At 36.7% G+C, this 21,213-nt stretch overlaps 1 protein-coding gene across 1 annotated transcript in view; it reads right to left on the bottom strand.

Moving 5' to 3' along the window:
* MMP16 (matrix metallopeptidase 16) overlaps positions 1–21,213 on the bottom strand; it is a gene marked incomplete at both ends in the record, with an annotated part of 166,234 nt that overhangs the window by 81,538 nt on the left and 63,483 nt on the right. Inside the window, one exon of the mRNA XM_084260872.1 lies at positions 3,604–3,752. Within this exon, the coding sequence (XP_084116998.1) occupies positions 3,604–3,752 (149 nt within the window). The remainder of the gene's footprint in view (positions 1–3,603; positions 3,753–21,213) is intronic.

The raw sequence follows: 21,213 nt of genomic DNA, 5'->3' as shown, positions 1-21,213 counted from the left end.
TGTTGAGTTTGGGTTTCTTTTGTTAGTTAGAGCAAAAAACAGAACATAAAATAGGGAGAATACAACTTGATTTGGTGGCCAGAAAACCTGTGGACATTTATTTAAGGAAACAAATGAATGGCAGCCTAAAATTTCTTGTGTCAAGAGATAGATATGTTTTCTAAGCATCTTTACACTTCTCTACTGCACTCCATTATTACAGGACTTTACTGACTCTCCTCTAACTTGTAGAAAGTGTTCAAAGAGCATTGTAAGATAAGGCATTTCAATCCTGTTACTGACAATGATTTGCCTGTAAAGCTTCTCAATAAACATTTGGTGAGGGAACAAGACCTTATGTACAAAAATATTGATAAAATATTTACTAATAAAATAAAACACTGAGTTGATTTCAACAGCTCAAAAATTACAATTCACTCCTACTATAAGACTGATAATTAATACACACAGAGAAGAGACTGCACAAATATGACTACATCTTAATTATGAACCTTGAAGTAAACTTGGTTAGAAGCTCATCTGAACATGAAAATTAGCATATATGCCATTTAATTATAAAGGATGGTATTAAAATAAAATTATTTCTTTGTGGCTACTGCATCAATTGAGTCAGCAAACTATACACAAAGAAACTATTTGTGTGCTAAGAAGTTTGTAATGTACTCCTTTAAACTGCAAAACAATTTTAGAAATAAGCATCTCTAGCAGTTTTAAGAAAAGATAACTAGGCTTTTTGTACTTGTTATGTTTGGTTTAGGGATGTGAAAGACCAGGATGCCAACACTGGGTCCATTTTCAGAAGTCTCCTTTTTAATGAATCATTGACTGGTTTGGGGAATATATAAATGTATCACAGAAAATGCTGTGGCACCCCATACAGAAGTCAGATAGTATTTTCATATTTGCCATTATCATGATACTTGCATTGGAATGTCCCTCATTTTTATGTCATTATAATGATGTCTCTTTATACCACTCACTCTTACTTGTCCCCAGCAATAGGCATGCATTATGCTTTTCAAGCCATTTGGGAAACAACTTAAAAAAATATAGAAAAAAAACAAAGTGAATGGTGAGTAGTAGGGGAAGATAAACACTGTTCCTATTTATGCGTATCAAAATACTCATTGAGAGATTATCTTCTCTTCAGGGCAACAAATTTCTCCCAGGAGACTTTTGAAGCTGCAGCTGCAGACATTATTTGTCTGTCAGTATCCCAAAAGTTCCTTCCTATTAAGTCCCTACAATAACTTGTTTTAATTGTTTGGTCTTCTGAAGATGAAGAGGCACATAGTAATCTCTTCTTCAGACATGCTAGAGAAGCAGGTAAATCCTCACACACAAGACGAGAACCTACTGTTTTTAGGAGGTTCTTCCTGTACTCTTTATTTTGTAATTCCATCATTGTTATGTGATTATAACATATTTGTCACTGAGAAACAAATGGTAAACTGTCACATATTTCTGGCCAAAGGGAGCATATATACTTTCTATGTAGATTAAAGGGATAATTATTTCAAACATTTATCAAATACTGCCATAAATGAACAATTTTTTTAAAAATCTCTGTCCTCTGTTACATAGTTGCATCACCCAAGAATTTTCAATTGTGTTAATTGATGGTAACTTGAAGCCATAGTTTAAGAAGGTTTTTTTGCAAATGTGACAAGTCTTTAAGAATCAGTTCTGTTCCCACTTGATTCAAGTTAATGCAACTCTAAACGTGTAAGCAAGCACAGGATTCATCCAGCATGAATTGTATGTACTCAAGAATTTAATAAATCTTTCTGTGTAGAAGAAAACCATGCATTGAAAGGTCCGGAAGACTCAATATGCACCAGACTGTAAAATTATTGTTTTGGACTGCTGCATGGATGTATTCTTTTGTCTCTTACATATCAGAAGTGAATACCACCTTGCTGACATGCTGGCCAACAAGCCAAATTTAGCAAACACAAAACCCACTTCCCTTTGGAATGAAAGGTTTGGTTTGGTTTCTTTGGGTTTTTTTTTAAACTCGCTGGCTGATGTTCTAAATTAAGAGATGGCCTCAGTTCTTCCTTAGGTTACCACTTTATATCTTCTCTGTACTGCTAACTGCGAAGAGATTATTTTCCTTTTAGTGAAATATATTGCCTCCCACAAAGCTGCCCCTAACGTGTCTTTAAAAGGGTACTAAGTGACTGGTATAGCAGCACTCTTCCCTCAAGGATCAATCACTGAAGCTGTATAAAGAACCTAGTCTCTTTGAGCTGCAGATGGGATCATAAACATACTCGTGAGCATGGCTCTCTCACGAGGCATTTACTGCTGTTGCACTGCATATATAGTGCACTGCGTGTTCTAAGGACCTTTAAAATGCTAAACTGAGGGATGTGTGATCAACTCACCTCCCCTTAGGGCAGCCCTAAAATCTGATCTGCTTTATTGGTTTTCAATGCAACAATGCATGTGCTGGTGGAATAAAATGATTTTTCCAATCCTGTCAGCATTCCGGGAAGTCTCTTCCCCAAACACTAAACGATAGAAAAATCATTCATGTCAGCTACTTTACCAAAAAAAAACCCAAACAATAAAACCAAGAAAACAAAAAAGCCCCCGAAAGATGACACATCAGTTTGCGGCTGGATAATGGGAAATGAAGATGGATTATATTTTTTCTTCTAAAAAGCATTTTAAAGAAGTACTATAAACATATTTCAGTAACGTAAATATTGGATATGAAGTGACAGTACTATTTGGTTATTGTTTGCTTTTCAAACAAAGTGACTTTTTCTAAAATCACAAGGCAATCTTTATTGTGAGTTCAACAAGCACTTAAAATCTTAATCTCAGAAGTGTCTTCTTAATTGTGTACTAATACTCTTTCTTCTTTTTTTTTCCCTATTTTTTTTTTCTTTCCTACTCATTTTTAAAATTTGACATAGTATAGAGCTGTTTAAAATTTTCTCTTAATCACTCTGTTTCACAAAGTTTCTCTGTTTGGTCTGTCAGTAAAACCAGACACTCAGGCACTGTCGTCCTTACACAACTTCAAAACTGCACATGGCATGCAAAACTAATCCAATTTTATTGCATGTTAAAATGGGCACACCTGGCTTTTTGTTACTGGAAACCATTAGATGAATGGGCCAGTGGAGTGTAACTTCTTTTTTTTTTTCAGTGAGGATAAGGAAATTTACACTAAAGATTTTCCAGTAAGACAACTCTTTCCACTGTGAAACATTTAATGAGTTCTTGCCATTTTTAATAGAATTCTCTACTTTCACATTGATAAGCTTTTGGCTCTTTATTGAGTAAACCCCCAAACATGTTCTTTACAATCATATGCCCAAAGGCAGACAGAAGTTAGGCAGGTGTCTACCTGCTACCATGAAATACAGACGGTGGGGGGGAGGGGAACCAAAAAACCCAAAAAAACCCCAACCAAAGCAAAAGAAACATTTTAAACTCCCCACCTAAAGTTGGATATCCCAGTCAACTGGATATCCCAGGATATTTGGATATCCCAGTCAACATGTTGCATGTTTTATCGTTTTTCCAGGTCTATTTTACCCTTCTTGAAACAGAAAAGTCACGAGCAGTTCAGTGCTGGTTACTTACTCAATTGTGTTCCTGTCCACTTTTCCTGTCATATTAATGCCATAGAACTGCTGCATGGCAGCTATAGCTGATTGCATGGTTTCTGCCGAGCGCAACACCGACATTCGGGGGTCAGTTGGTGGAAGGTAGCCATACTTTTGTAACCATACCTGCAATGACAAGTGCAGTGGCTATTAAATAGAAATTAGAGGTAAATAAAATGCTCCCTTATAATTAGTTTTGTACCATACATAATGAAGCTTCTAATTCACCAAGCAAAAGTCCTGTGAGTTTGGGTTTTGGTTTTTCTTGTGTTTTTGTTGATGATTTTTTTGTTTTGCTTGTGTTTTTGGTTGTTTTTTTTTCCCCAGAGAAGAAATTATTTGAGGCTTATATTTCATCTCCTTTTATTAAAGATTTTGCTGTTTTAAGACTTACAGTGTTTTCTACCCAGGAGCCAGTTCTCTTTATTATCCAAAACTGCCTGCTTCAATTATTTATTCAATGTATTTATTTATTTGAATTTACAATTTAAGCACCTATCCCTCACTCTAGGCATTTCAAGAAATTCTTAAAGCAGGAAAAAATAGAAAATTGACAATACATGCCACATATAATTGACTGTCCACAGGGTAGATAATGATATTCACCAACTACAATAATAAATCTGTAACAGCACTCACACAGTTACGCTATATTGTTATTGTCTTTACACTGTACTGTTATTGTCTCCCAAAGAATATGAAAGAGAAAGTGGGGAGATATTCAGCTTTCTGGGAAGAATATCAAAATCACAAACTAACAGGCAAAACAGGTGACCAGGAGATAGTGCAGTAGCAGAGTCTGTGCCTACCTGGGGGAAACTCCCTGGTAAGAGGATCTTCCTTTTTAGATTGGGATGGGTTCAATGCCAATTTTTTATGCTCTTAATTGTGTGGAAGCAAGAGGGAGAAAGTATGGTCCAAATAACTGAAAAGGTTATGGATTAAAGCCAATATCTTAAGGACACCTGAAATAACCCTCTGAAACATGCTATACTCTGGAGGCAATATTAAATAAACAAGTAGCTGCAGTTATCTTAATGTTTCGAAGCATTCTCAAAATCTAGCCTCTACAAAGCACAGTATAAGACTTTTGAAGCAATGAGAGCACTGATACATCTTTTAAAAGGTCTTAGCTTCAAGGACCTGAACTACTCACTAGAATGAAAGGTACGTATATTCCCTCTCTACAAACCACAGTTAAATTGTACTGCTGCAGCTTCACCCTCCCTGGTAACAAAGTACTTGCAAGTCTGTAAATTTGATCTTCTGTTATTCTTCTTTCTTTTTCTTTTTTTTAATGAATGAATAAATAAATAAATAAAAAAAGATTCAGACACCTCTTCCAAACGTATCACATCCCAGTTCATGGATTCTGAATCATTGCATTTATGAATGCTTTCCACCCACTCTCCCCTTACACAGTGTTATGGGCTCTGTCTGCCTCACACAACACTTCTGGGATTTTTATCTGTTTATACACACTGTTTATACACAGCTTAACACCGAACTGTGTGGTCTGCAAATTTCAGCCTGAAGTTTAGCTTGTAGAGTTCACCCAATTCAGTTCCATAGCAGGTTAACTGTGTTGGTGGCACACTCCCATTTTACTGACTCACTGAAGAACTTCAAGATGGATCAATTCATTGCTGTGGTTAACCTTACTGACACTGAACAGGCATTATAGGTGAACAGTGGCTCAAGGTAAATATAATAGAAAACTAGCACTAAAGAGAGGGGAAATTTTCAGGTGGTGAGTTCCGTTATTTCTAATTTAAAGAGGTTTACCTGCCCATATTGCATTTAGACAACGCGATGTTCATCGCGCAATTTTTCTGAGCTCCACGCAACAGGAAGATATAGTACAGAAAGGACTAAAACCCAGCCTAACCTCTTTCACTTTCACACTGTCTCTATACACAGAAGCCACTTGTAACCAGAACAAAATTATGTTTAATACATAGAAAGATGTTCTTATTTACAGTATAAATTAATTTCTAGAATTATTACCTACATCCAATTTTACGTACTCCTGACCATGCATTTTTCAGCTTCAAGGGTGGATACTAAGATTGTGCTGGATTTGGTCATCACACAAATCATTTTATTTACGTGTTGCTTTTCACAGGAAGTCTGTTTTTCCTTTTGTTATTGGAAAAGAGCTCTGAAAGGCCAGGGAGAGCTGGAAGTTTGGCAAGGGCAATGCAGTATGTGGAAACAAGACCATGAAGTAAGATACCTGTTAGAGAGGGTTGATTTCAATGTAGCATGTAGAGTCCCTTTGAATCAATATTTACAGTGACTTAATAAGGGAGTTACTGAGATCCACCTTTTCAAGTCATTGCAGAAAATGCAAGGAAAGCAATGTCAGAGACAGCAATACTAAACCAAACCATTAATCAGGGAAGAAAAGTAATTCTGAGCTGCGCGTCACAATTGTTCAAAATGATGCCACTTTCTTGTCACTTTCTCAGCATGGATTTGGTATGCAGACACAGAGCCGGGCTCTTCATTCAGTTCTCCTTCAGGTGCTAAGGGCAAACAAAATAGCTTAGCAGGCTTGTGAGGCCACCCATCACCACTGAGAACCATCCTCAGGGTGGCATAACTGGAGGAGACAGAGGTATGGAGTTACAGAGTAACCAAATTTATGGGAAGCTAAACCTTCAGATACCTAAAGTAGAAAAGCTATAAAGAGGGAGACAGAAAAATAGATTGGGGAGTAGCAATGGTAGAAGGAGAGCAGAGAAGACAAAATGGAATATAGCAGAGTGTCACTGCAGACGCAGGGGAAGGAAAAGAGAAGTGGCTCAGAAACAGCAGGAGAGGACAGTGTAGCCTTTCCCCTTCTGAAAAAAACAAAGACAGGATGCCGGGCAGATGCCCTGTCATCAAACAAAGGAAGGAGACCACCTGGGCCTTTCCTCAGCCTTCAAAATAACTAGAAGACACAGCCAACTTACCAGAAAGTCAGAAAACATTCTAAAATCAAGCTTCTTTTATTAAGAAGTCACACAAATTGACCTCCAAACTAGTAACTGGTGAATGCTTGAGAGCGAGTAACATTGAATAGCCAGCCATAAATGATACTAATCTTCTGTCCTTCTGTGAAAGGATCATGAAACAAGGTAAGAGACAATAAATCTGGTTCCTGTTGTATTCCTCATTTTCCTCTGTTTTCTATTAACAAATTTTGAAGGACCTTGGCTCAGACTACCAGATACAAAAATATGTCCCTCAGATTCTATTGTGCAAAGTCCAAGTGGTGGGAACTATAGAAAAGAAATTTAACTTCAAAGTTAAGTCCAAAATACATAGGCGGGTAAAACAAACAAACAAAAAGAAACAGAAGGAGACAGGCATGGGAGAAGAACAAAGGAAAACTATTTTCTCACAGCCTTGTGAGGCAACATATTAAAGAAATTATGACCAGAAGAATTTTGCCCTTCCTCCCTACTGAAATTAGATGTGTCGCTGTGATGAGATGTGTATACTTCAGTACTGACAATACAGTGTTGGCAAGCTATCTATCATCCTGAGGAGCTGATCTGTCTTTGAACGAGGAAATTGTGAAGTAGTTCCATATAACATGTAATGCTTGGGATGCCAACAGAGAACCCTTTTCACAGGCTCCAAAGTCAGTGATATGTTCTATTCCTTTAAACAGTTTACGAAGATAAAATACTTAAAGTGAAGCTTTTGGGCAGAAATTTCTTGTCCTGCAGCAAAATGACAGCCATGGTAACCTCTCATGGTAACCACAGAAAAACACAGCTGGAAGACAACGGGTTCCACAACTTCCCTCTCTATTACAGTGCTTTACTATCCTACTGCTGTGAAGTTTGGCTCAGAGTTGAATCTCCCTTATTATAATTTAAGCCTGTAACTTCTCATTTTACCTGCTACGGGTGAGAGGAACCGATTATTCCTTTCCCCTCTGCAGCAGCCTTTTATGTATTTGAACTCACTTATGTGAGTCACTCTTTCTAATCTTTTTTAAATAAACTAAAGAAAATCCTTTTGTTAAATCTTATTTCATTGTCCAGATTAACCTCCAGGAAAATAGAAGCTAAAAATCTGTCTTTACTAAGTATCTACTTACACTAGAATTGTATGTTGTTCCCATTGTTAGTCTATTAACAATCACTGGAGTTTAGATGAAGAGCGTGAGGAGTAATAGAGAAGAACATGGACAATCAAACAGCTCTTTTTGGTTTGGTTTTTTTCAGGTTGGGGTTTGTTTTTTGTTTTTTTTTCTGGGGGGATGGGGAGGACACAATGATAAAATTAACCTCAAAATTATGTTTTCTTCCTACTTGAACTTCAAAGCTTATGTCCCAATTTCTCTATACATTTTAAAATTAAAAACCCGTGTTTTGCACACGCTTTTTCCACCAGAAAAAATTCCTTCACCATACTCTCACTTTCTCTTTTCATAATTGAAAAGAAAAAAAAAAAAAAAAAACCAAACCAAAACAGAACCCATTGGGAATGAAACCTGCAGAGATCCTACAAATTTATTGGGGGGCCTGACACTTCTGGAGTCCATGGACCTTCCAGATTATTCACTAGATACTAGGATTGGTCATTATTTTTTTTTCTGTTATGAAAAGATCTTTGAATTTTAGTTTGTAAGTGCCACTAGTACTCTGCTACATGTGTCATCTGTAATTTTGTCACATAGCTGTGTGTTTGTCTCCTCTAAAGGATAAAGCATGTGCTAACTTAAAGTTAGCTTAAATACACCCATGCATGTCAATCATTCAGATGTTTACTAGTTTGGGAAGAAAAAGTGCTCTCAAAAACAGTATGCTGACACCAAACTATTACTAAGAACATAGAAAACCCATATACCATCATTAAAGATTAAGGGCATTATGAAGATAATCAGAGTTTCAGAGATTATACTGATTTCTAAGACAGGAGAACTTATCAACAAATTATTAATGTTCCTGAATGACAGCACATACTATAAGCTACAGTACAATTATGTTCTAAGAACCTGTAAGCTTATTAAATCAGTCTAATAAAGCACAGATCAAAACAATTTCATAAACACCTTTAGTAGTGCAGCTACATGTCATTACTATTCATGTATTCCCATTCCTTTTTTAGATTTTATGATGCAAACAAAATTCCTATTTGTACTGACTAAAAATGTGATATTTCTTAATTTCAAAATATTTTGACTTCTGTTTTTTAATACAATTCCAACAAAGAGGCTATAAGTGGTGTGATTTAAAGATCTCTCAGTAATTCAGGAGACATATTTTCAAATAGAATACATTTAAGAATCTGACTTACACTGATCACCACAGGATTCGGAAGCTCAGGAACTGATGTAATTTAAAAAAAAATAAAAAGAGATTGAAGGTGTTATATTATCTGGTTTTATGGACAAATAAGCTAACTTAGTATCCATATGACCAGGTCATTTCTCTATTTAGGCCAAATAATGATGGCTAATGGTGTATCTTAATTACACACCTAACTATTGCAGCAAAGACTGGCTTTCCAGCTGACAACTTGATAGCCAGATGCCCTTGTTTCAGCTGAAATAGAGTTAACTTTCTTTAGAGTAGCTGTTATAGTGCTGTGGTTTGGATTTAGTCTAAGACTAATATTGATAACACACCGACGTTTTGAGCTGTTGCTAGGCAGTTGCAGTGTCCACACCAAGTCAACCACTTTCAATCTTCTCATGCCCTGCTAGGTGCACAAGAAGCCAGGAGAGCACAGCCAGGACAGCTGACCCAGGCTGGCCAAAGGAATATTCCCCACCATATGCCATCATGATCTCTATACAACTGGGGAAATTAGCCAGGAGGTCGGATCTCTGCTTAAAAACAGACTGGGCATCAGGTCTTTTTTATTTTTTTCCTTCTGCATGTGGCAAGCAATTGGATGTGTACATCACTGCACATTCACAGTACATTATTCTGGAATGCTCTGAAGCTCACAAACAAATCCACTTCTTGGAAATTCTACAGCAGGATGGAAAAGACTTTAAATAGAAGGATTCAGTATGGATACATCAAAAAGAAAGTTAAAATACCAAATTGAAAAACTTAGTTTGCCAATGACCTAAACTAGAAAGTGATCAACTTATTTTCTGTTCAATTACTACAACAACCCCCAGAAAAAAACAACTTAGATACAGTATTAACATAAATGGCTGTAATCTTTATTGTGGATTACATAATTTGTAAAAAGGATTTATTAATTCAAAACAGTCTCTGGGATGTCTAGATTGCAGACTGCAGTATAATAAATACTTAGATGTAGTAATAGAAGTAGCAGAGTTGAGCTGACTGGGAGCCAAATAGGATGAATTAGACCTCATTGAGTTCAGCGTTGCTGCAACTAGATAGCAAGTTCAAAATTAACTGAGGCATCTCCACAGTTCCAGCATTTATATGCTGATAGTTTTTCTGATGTTCCAGCTACAAAATGGATGGAGACCTGAATATTTACATTATAGAAGTAACAGACAGTACTATACCAGATTTAAAAACAAACAAACATGATCTTGTTTGTTCTTCCTACATGAAGTCTGGAGAGGGATCTTGAATTTCCCCATACAAGTGTACTGTGACTGAGAAAATTTTAAAAGGCAGCTCCTGTTCCCAGTGAGAGGTGTTTCCACGGCAAGAACCAAGACTGCAGTCCCAGGCCAGATACTCTGCCTGGCTAATGACTTGACCCAAAGTCTGGGTACAAGGAGTTGCAAAAGTAAAAAAGCAAAATACACTCAAATCTGTTAGCTGATTTCCTCATTTATGTCAAGTTTAGTTTAAATATGCTAAATCCTTTGCTTTACTGCCACACTTGACTCTCACACTATGAACCTTGAGAACAGCAGGAATGGAAGGTGTAAAAGGGCAGCCACGAGCACCATGACAGAGCCATCTGCTGAGTGCAGGCAGGTGGGGACCCACCAGTAAGAACGATGTATGGTCTGCATGCAACACTGTGCTTGGGAGACTCTGAAATGCACTTGGAACAGGGATCTGACACTACCCAGCTCCAAAGGCAGGACTCACATTGTTCATTCACTACTACTGAATGTGTGCACCAAGAGTGGGCTAGTGTTATAACAACTATGACACAAATCCTTTCCCTGGAAAGAAATTCTTTGTACGTTGAGCATTCCCTGTAACAGCATGCACATTTATAACTGACTGCAGAATGTGGACTTTATTCATTAGTTGCTCAGGGAAAATTTCTTGAGTCAATAGAAATCTCTGGAGAAGTCTGGCATGAACCCAGACTAGTGGAAATGCTTCCACAAATAAAACTAACAGTTCTAGTAGATGTAAACACTCAATCATTGACTGTATGTTAGGGGACACTGTCCTTACATCTTACTAGAATTCCTATAGCTTGTAGGAAAATATGAAGTACTCTGCAGGGATAAGGATGATGTGTTGAATAATCTGGCTGGATAAATCATGACTGCTTCAGAAAAAAAAAAAAAAAAGGAAACTTCTAGGACCATGATGGTGATTAAGGGACTGGAGCATTTCTATGAGAAAAAAACTGAGAGAGCTAGGAATGTTTAGTCTGGGGAAGAGAAGGCTCAGAGGGGATCTTATCTGTGTGTACAAATATCTGAAAGGAGGGAGTAAGGAAGATGGAGCCAGGTTCTTTACAGCAGTGCTCAGTGACACAGTCTGAGGCATTGGGCACAAACTGAAATACAGAAGGTTCCCTCTCTCAGCATAAGGCAACTTGAGTCTTTACTACGATGAAACACTGCCAGAGCTTGCCCAGAAGAGTTGTGGACTCTCCATACTTGAAGATATTCAAAAGCCATGTGGGCATGGTTCTGGGCAGCCTGCTCTAGGTGTCCCTGTTTGAGCAGTGGGCAGTACCAGATGACCCCCAAAGGACCCTTCCAACTTCAAGCATTCTGTGAGATTCTGTGAGATTCCAGATTTAAGCTCAAAAAACTGTAATATCCTGAAGACTTGTAGAATCCTGCTCATACTGGCTCAAAACATGGAAAAGTCCCTGAATAATTAGAAATCCAGGTAAGTTACTACTGATTTTTATATTTTTTACCCCCAAAGGTCTCTGGCGATCATTACTCTAAAATTACTAATTCTCTTATGGTCAAATACTGCAATAGATACTTTTACTGTGTACGCTACTCTCAAGCTGACATGGGTGTGTATTTTAGGTCACACAATGTATACAGGAATATGTCCTGAGGCTGCATGATTTAAATTAACAATTCTAACAGGCTGTTCAGTTGACTTCAATGAAAAACTTTAGTTTGAAACAGACTGCTACCTGACTAAGAATGTACTCATAGAATCATAGAAAGTGTAAGGTTTGAAGGGACATTTGGAGGTCATATAGTCCAACCCCCCCTGCAGTAAGCAGGGACATCTTCACTAGATCAGAGCCCCATCAAGCCTGACCTTGAATATCTCCAGTGACAGGGCCTCCACTACGTCTCTGGGTAACCTGTTCCAGTGACGATTTTTTTTCCTAACATCCAACTTAAATCTACCCTTTTCTAGTTTAAAACAGTCACCATTATGCTTATAGTAATTGATTTTCATAGACAGACGCCCTTCTCATGGAGAAAGGGAGACTTCTTTGCTATTATGGCTCCCGTATTTGTAGCCAGTGTCATTTCAAGATCTCCAAGGCAGGGATAACAGTAGTTGCCTAGGAGGGAAAACATACTTATATTCCTAAACAGCCAGCATAATTCATGAACCCTCTTATCTTCAGCCTATAAGGCACTGACACTCCTCCTAATATGAGGACAAAAAAAGGGCTGGCAAAGAATCATGAAATATGAATAACACTAATCATTAGTATTTGTGCAGTGGAAGCCAGATAGTTTGCTATAAGGAGAATAAGAGTCCCATTGTGCTACACAGGAAAAACTAAGAATGAGAGTCAACTCCATCAGAAATACACACTAACTAGTTCAAATTGAAATTAAGAAGCTGCATAGGAAAGAGACATTGAATATCCCCTAAACTTGCTGCTTAGATCCTACAGCTTAGCACTTGCTTTGACTTTTTTTCTGTTTGAGATTCAACAAGAGTAAGGCCTATCTCTCCTTACAACCCATGTGCTAAACAATGGAAGCAATGCATTTTATCATGAATTCATAAGGACTGCCTCACTACTTTCATCACCATCCTACAAGCAGCCAAGTTTCAAAGTGCTTGGCACTAACCAGAAATGGCCACAGTCAATCGCATACTGCAAAAAAAGAGGCAGTCATATCAGTAAAATTTAACAGCAATATAGGATTTTTCCTCATAGACTGTAAAATCATTAGCAGGAGCAGAACTACATCAGAGAAACAGAAATTGTACACTACTATGGCTATATAAAAATACTTGGTTACTCAGTATGTCTTCTACAGCACAGTTATGAATTACATGTTGCCATAAAAAACCAAACAAAACAAAACCAAACAAAAACACACCACCAAACAGCCAAAAGAAGATACCAACACTATCATAAGCAAATATGCACTAATCAGCACTGACCTTTTTTATATGTCCCAGTAGGTTGTTTCAAGTTATCTTAATACAAGTATTAAAACTTTGTTCTAAGACATTTACGTAGGAAATACATAAATACATAATGTACCAACAGATGGTGGTGTGCTTCTTTTAAAAAGGCTTGTGGGAAGGTAGTCCATTGTAATAAAATCAAAAGGTCAAGCTGCAAAGTTCCTTTGGGGAAGTGATTATTCAAAACGTATCTGACACTTGGTATTTGAATCTGTTAGATAAAATAACTTTACTGCTATGTTTTATGCAGTATTAAGTTTACATCAGTGAAGCAGATGAACTGCAAGTTAAACACCTACAGGAAATCCAACTTAGCTAAACTATTTTTTCCTCTGTACAATTTATTTTTAATTGTCTTCTCATTTATAGATATAAGAAACACAACATTTTTAATCATTAATGCATCCATTTGATACCTATGTAAATATGACCTGTACAGGTATCTGCATCTTGAATATTTTCATATTATGGATTAAACTAAAATTGCATTAAAGCAAAAGAATAAAAATAAAACAATGCATTGAATATTTTTTGGTTGATTTAGGCTTCACAGGTGGTTTTTACTACATCTTTACAGATAAGAATGCATGTAAATTCATACTGTACTGCACATAAGAAGCGTTTGCAAGTCTGTGTCTGAAAAAACAAACAGTCAAAGCTGCCTTCAGTGGAAACAGGAGATATTTAATTGAATTAAATAGTTCCTTTATTTTGTTGAACGTTACTTTTACTTTTTTCCTTTCTATGCCTTTTCAGTAATTAATGATGTCACTTGAAATACAAGCTTTTACAGCACTGTATGTTTGTTTCTCATGATTAAAAGAGTTTTTAAATATACACTGATAAACTCAATTTTAAATTAAAAAATCTCTTTTATAATCAAGCTGGTATAAGATTGTGATATTTTCAGTACTGTAATACCTCTTTGAAAAATCTGATTCATATTTTCCTGAAGCAACCTGTAGACAGAAGATGAACATGGCTTTTACAAGTACATAAAATCTACAGATAGTATCAGTTTGTCACTTCCCAGGGACAGACAAGAAGAGGAAGGAATGAATATAAAAGGTAATACTGTGGTTTCCCAAATTACTTTATTGGGTCCACATAGCAGAATGAAAACAAACAAACAAAAATGAAAATAGTCTATAGCACAACATCATTTGAAAGAAAAATCTTGTAACTTTTGCAAGGAGGCCAGGGAGCTAATAGAGCAGAAAGGAAGTAAAAACGTCTGAGTTCCTTGGAGCAATCTATCCAGTTGGGAGGAAGGAGGGCAACATTTTCATTTAGACACTCTCTTCCTGTTTTGCAATGAAGACAATCCATTCAGCCACACAGCAACTCTGTCTGGTCAGAAGTAGTAAGGACAAAAAGAAAAAGGTAGCACAGAAACCAATTCATTCTCTTTTCCATCCTCTTTACTTCCTGATTTCCTCTCTGGTTTTGAAAATGCTAGTCCAGTAAAGGAGTTTCCATAAGCTACTGATTTGCAATTAAAGTTTCCTACTTTCATTTCCAACCCTCCTTCAGAAAATGCCCGTGGAAGTTGACTCTTCCACAGGGATGGCAAGGATTAATCAGTCTTGCACTTCTATTTTATTGTGCTTGCTTCTAATTATTCTCTTTAAGAATTTATGCGAATTACACCTGTCTCAGTTTCCTCTTGTAGATATGGTTCAAATGGAGCTGGGCAGTGCCCTACAACTGAGGAGGAAACAACAATATTGGTTACACATTTTTACCTTTTTTCCTTTTAACCATCTGCCACACTGATCACACACCTTTCATAACTCTCTTTTACCATGGATCACAATAGCTGAATCCGGTAGGGTTTTTTTCTATGCAGAGTTCAAATCTTACATAGGAAAAGGTAAGACAATGTCCTTGCAAATTAATCCACCAAATTAATCATAATTGACTCCTGCCATAGATGTTAAGGTGAAGAAAAAGCCAGAAAGTGTAGAGAAATCTGTTTTGCTTGCTAAAATAAAGACCACAGAAAATCTGAAGTAAAACATCCCCTTTATTTGAAAACACCTCTGTGTAGATGAGTGGCAGAATATGACCGACTCAGGCTAGCTACACTAACCTACTACTTTCATAAAAAAGTCCTCATGCCTTATTTGATAAGTCTGTTTTGCTTGCAGTACACTAACTCGCCAGTTGTCTGTAATCCTTCTGCAAGTAGCAGGAAGACTGCATATATTTCAGTACATCTGCAACTCTCCTTTTTCTGTCATTCTCTATTTTAGTTAAAGGGCAGGATTACAAAAATAGAAACGGGGGGGGAAGGGGAAGTGGTGGATTGATGCAAATGAGGGATGTGACAAGGTGATTCCTGCAGGCAGAAAGGGACATACAGTAATTGCTTCAAAGCAAACCACGGGATTATCTTTTATTAGCTCCCCTATGGGCTACGGTCATGTGTATTTCAATTTTAAAATGTAATAGAACAATTTTAGCTTTGCTTAATTAGGACCTGATTCTGTGAATTCCTGAGTACTCCACATAGCCATAGGTTCAGATGGATGCTCAGAGCACTCAGTACCTGGCAGTACTCAGTCAAGTGTCTCTATCGGCCAACAGCAAGATTAGGACTTATCTATACCTTTATCTATGCTTTCTGTAAGCATACCTTCACAAAAATTAATCTTTCTTCTTTCTTCCAACATAAGGTATATTCAGTTTGAGAAAAGATATAAAGTTACACACCCTGTTTTAATAATGAGAATTTCATGTTACTAAAAAGTCAGAATTCCCCGTGTCACCTTCTCATTTCGGAATACTGTATGAGATCAGCTTTTAAAGCAGTAATAGCTTTCTAACTCAACAATGTAATGGGTTAAAGGCATTTTAAATATGTAATTAGGACAGTGATATAAATAAGACTTTAATGAAAAGTTCCTAGAGAGTGAATGCTGTGAAGAATCATGTTGCTGAGAAAGCTACCAGTAGTGATGTAAATGGAGGCTCAGAGAGTGGCAGCAACTTTTCTTTCCCTTCATAGCAGAATGTCTAAGCAGAAGTGAGAGAGACAAAGTTTGTAACTACACAATCTTGAAGAAAGTTCTTTTATCTTACAACTGTTGAAGGACAGAACTTCAAAGTTACCAAGCACCTAACAGAAGTCAATTTGAAGACCGTAAGGCATTACCTTAACTGTAACGAACTTTTCATTAGTTGTTGTTACCCATAGTCACTGAAGAACATCATGTGTCCTTTCCATAAAGTTCATCATTAAAACTCTAAGAACCCAAAGTTGCCAGGTAGAACAAGGTTGTCTCCTCATTCAGATTTACGGATAAAATGCGAGATATGTCAGGATAGCTATTCTGTCAAAAAATGAGGTATGTCTAATGAAATAAGAGTTTTTAATAAATGGAATTTTTATATTCATCAAATTGAACTGATCTCTGCTTCCCCTTGCCTTTCCTTCCTCCCTTCTATAGCAGTAAAGCAGTCTTGCTTCAGCATTGGGTAAGTTTTGCAGATGACCTGAAAACAAAGTCCAGCTGAAGGATCTGAGAATGTCAAAAGCTCTTAACTGAATGTATGTACTTATGCCAGGATCGTTATCCCTATCGTATAAACTGGTAATCATGGTAAGTGATTGGAAACTAAATATGGGACTAAACATGGTAAATCACAGAATCACAGAATTGTAGGGGTTGGAAGGGACCTTGAAAGATCATCGAGTCCAACCCACGATGATCAATGGATTGTCTCAATGGTACTTCACATCCAGCCTTAGTAAAAACTTGCCATTGGCAAATTATGGAATAATCTCACTATCAGAGTAAATTAATTTTCACTCCATCAGATTTTTTTTTATAGGAAGCCATTTTCTTTTCAAACTTTGCTGTCCACTTCAGGTGATCTGCATTAATTTTTGAAAAGATAAATAGGAAAACACATTTTAGAGTTTCTCATTCTTAAGTCTGATCCTATTTATACTCCCCAAAGGAGAAAATATGAATACAGTCCCTTACAAAAAGATCTTCCCTTTCTCAAATTTCTCCTCACCTTTTTCTAGAATACTCTCTTTTCTTGATGAATCACTTCCTGAGATGAAACTGTTAAAACCTAACAAACACTATGTAAGAAAAAAGTAATGTTAGCTTAATGATATTAAAAGATTTCAGAATTTTTAGAATTGTGTTTTAAATGTCCTAACAATTTTCGTTTTGCGTCACACTGAACACCTGTTTTTGCTGAGCTGTCCAAAACATTGCCCAAGTCTCTTCCTCCAGTGACTACAATTAATTTAGAAATCCGCAATGTGTGTCAGAAATTCAAATTATCCCCTCTAGTATGCATTACCTTATCAGCACTGAATTTCACCTGCCACCCTCAATAAATTGACAACCATTCATTCCAATCCACACATTCAGAGAACTGTACTATAGCGCTCAGCAAAAAACCTCTCTCTCAAAATAAATCCAGAACCTCATCATAAACTGACTTTTCAACAAAATCTGTGGGAAAAAGTCTTGCAAGGGGAAGTAGCTAATGGACTAAGTTTCAAAGTTTTAAGAAATATTCTTTTCACTGACAAGCTGAAAACCAGGATGGATTTTCTTTTCCACAATGGATGTGCTTTATTTCAAAGCAGCATTAGCTCGGGGAAGTCCTATGACCTTTATTAAGAAAGCAGGATGATCAACAGTCTTCTATGAGAACAGGTCTCACATTATTTTCCTCCTAGAGGTAATGATCTTCCCAGAGATAATAATTCTTTACGAAGAAGAAGATGCAATACAAGTGCAGTCACCTTGGCAGTAGCTATTAGACTGGCGTTTTTGCATATTGTGATCTAGAAATCATTAGTCTTTTTCTGCGCCTGTTCACTTTATCTCAGCCCCACAAAACGCATGTGGTTGTGACAGCAAAAAGCTAATTCCTATTGTAAGTGAAAGCTGTATATGTAAGGGATGTGAATCATAAGAGTTTGGGAGGTCTGGCAGTTGATGCCTCCAGGGAACTGTGCAGAAGCCTTAATGAAAAAAACTCAGCGGGGACTGACAAATAACAGGACATAGGTCTGCAGAGGGATTAATACAGACCAGTCCAGGGTTGGAAGGAACTGGAAGATTCATGTAGCTTTAGTGAGCACTGAACTGCTTTGTAGGAAAAAGGATCAGAGAGAAATTGATCAAAAGTCTGCCACTGAGGTCTGGGATGACATATTGGCTCAATGTCTGTTTATATAAATGGCTTCATTTGTACACATAAGGTCTAGACAGGTGGAAAACACATATACATCCCTTCAAACATAACCAAAACCAGTATTCTGAAGTATGATTTTTTAAAAATCCCTCAAAAGTTTTGTTACAGAGAGGTTAATTCAGAACAGCACGGACAAGTACGCATAAAAATCTATCAAAGTTTAAATTGCCTTAAAAATTACTTTCTCTGAACACTTCACAATTTTAAAGTTTGTTGGGTTTTGTTGTTTTGGGGGAATTTTTTGGTTGGTTGTTTGGGTTTTTTGTTTGGGTAGGGTTGGGTTTTTTGGGTTTTTTGGGTTTTTTAATAGCAGATCAGATAGGGAAATAATGGGAATCTCTTTTATTGAAGAGGAACAAAAGAAGAATTAAGGCAAAGAAATGTCCCATGAAGTGCCTGAAAGAAGTTTGAGAAAAGAGGAGGAAACCCTCTTGGACACAACTTTGTTTCCTCCTGATTCATCAGAACAAACTCCTAGGCTGAGATTTTACCATTCCTGAAACTGACAGAACTGCTTTCACCAATATGTTTGACCAAATGATTCATAAACATAAAAATACCCCCTAAGGAAGGTTTCAGGACAGTTTAAATCTTCTGCAAAAGAGGAAACACATAAACAAAAGCACATACTGTGTTATAATTTATTTCCATATTCAGGTATTAGAGCCAATATGATAAGGTGAATTTAACTGTTAGCTAGCTCACAATTTATCATCTCTTTTTAAAATAAAAATCCCATACTTTAAGTACTAGAACTCTAAAGATCTGTACTTGTGACTCTTGTGTTACTAGCTTTACAGTTGTGTCTCCACACTATACTTTCAATCACACATTAATTTCTTAAAATAACTACAAATTTCTGATATTCCTAAACAAATTAATATATTTTTATTAGTATTACAAAATATACAGCAACATTTAGCATAGTGTGTGTTATTTCTATGAATAACTAAAATTATTATACATAAATATATAAAAATAAATCAACTAAATACATGTTTCATAAATGCTTTATTATTTGTTAATCTTTTATTTCATGAATCTCAATTACCTTCAGTTCTCTCTCAGTAAAAATTTGCCCTTGCCAGTGAAATACCAGCTAAAATTATCTTTGGAAGTTACTTTTAAATATCATACATAGAGACCTGTTAGTAAAAATGGATCACAGGGTTATAGGCATTCAGGTTGCTTTTCCAACACTTTTGCATACATTCCTTGAAAAACAACAAAACAATACGACAAAACTAATCTTAAATTTATGCTGGTGTATATAGAATTTTTGCCTCAAAACTTTAAAATATTTTCCAATTTTAGTGAATTCAACAAAATGTGAACAATTTCATGTCATTTTGTTTATTCATTTCTTCTATCAGGTATTTTCATGGTTGAAAAGATGTTATTTGAAATTTATGTATCTCATTGTTAAAACTACTAATCGTGGAATATAGTTCCCTATCTGGTCTTAGTGTAATATGTATATTGCAACTCTGTTTTATTTTTGGAGATAAACACATTTTCCTGGGATAGCATAAGCAGTATCCCAGATGCCTTGTGTTGCTTTGAATTCAGATTTTTGCTGTTCCAAAAGATCTTTAGATGCTGGAGCTCTGCATGAACACTTCTTTCACAGAAAGAACAATATGCAGTCTTTGGTCCCATTCTCCTGGTTTCTTGTCTAAGCACTGGAATACAAATCCACACTCTTCTACTCTCTTTGGTGGAGGACCTCCCACTGCTTCAGGTAGCATTCCTCCTAATCCAGCTGCATTTATACAGAGTGGAAAGGTTCAAGCTGCCCCTAGTCTAACACTGCAAGGGACGGTGACAGAGAACGGCCACGAATACGAGTAAAATGCTTTATTTACACAACTGTAACGGAAAATTCGATGACCTCTTAGCACCAGCTATCTGGCAGGACTTTTCAAAGACCACAGTGAACCAGATGCTCAAAGAGCTTATTTAGCTTTATGAAACCTGAAGACCGTAGATAACACAAACTTCTCTTGTCTATATTCCTGAGAGAAAGCTGAAGGCGCGTGTCCTGTGCTGATAAATACCCTGTTCTCCCTTCCCCGTGAAAAGAATGCAGATTGGAACATGGTTTTTTGAATTCTCTTCCCAGTCTGAGCCCTCCTAACACTCAATTTTGTCACGTTACATTTTCCTGTTTACCTGGGTCTGGCATTTTCACATGTGATTGCACATGACAGCATATACTAGAGTGAATGCGAATTTGAACTGCTTAACAAGCATAGATTTAAAAATATCAGGAAAAAGAACATGACAATAAAAACAAGATTGGAGCCTATATAGAAGTGCAGGCAACCAAGGGAGGCATTCACCCTTGTCATCCAAGCCAGAAAATATTTTATCTTCCGTGCCTTGTATCTAAAATTTTCAGTGCATCTAGGTTTTTGCAAAGTGGCAGGCTCATAAATGTCACAAAGAGAATAACATGAGTAATTACAATAAATCCTCAGAAGTCTTCAAGTTGTAGCTTAAGCTATTTAAATCCAGAGCAGCATCTCAAAGGTAGACAGAGGAATCTAATAGTGGACTTGAACACATACTCTGCGTGTTCAAATTATAATCTGGAAATTCTTCTTTTAAAACCAAAAGCCTGGAAAATTAAATCAAGGCCCCTTCAGGAAGATAGCTCAGGAAGTCAGGTGGAACTGTACACAGGGTACATACTGTGAGTACTTCTGAATTATATATTTCTAACTGTCCCAGATGGTTATATGATGAAGGTTTGTTGGTTTTTTTTTTTTCAAATAAGTCCTTATTTTCATTCTGTAAATTATTCACTACTA

The sequence above is a fragment of the Gallinula chloropus genome (genome assembly GCF_964237585.1).
Source record: "Gallinula chloropus genome assembly, chromosome: 2".
NCBI lineage: Eukaryota > Metazoa > Chordata > Aves > Gruiformes > Rallidae > Gallinula > Gallinula chloropus.
Note: the sequence above shows the minus strand (reverse complement) of the source record. Positions and strands in the feature narration are given on the sequence as shown.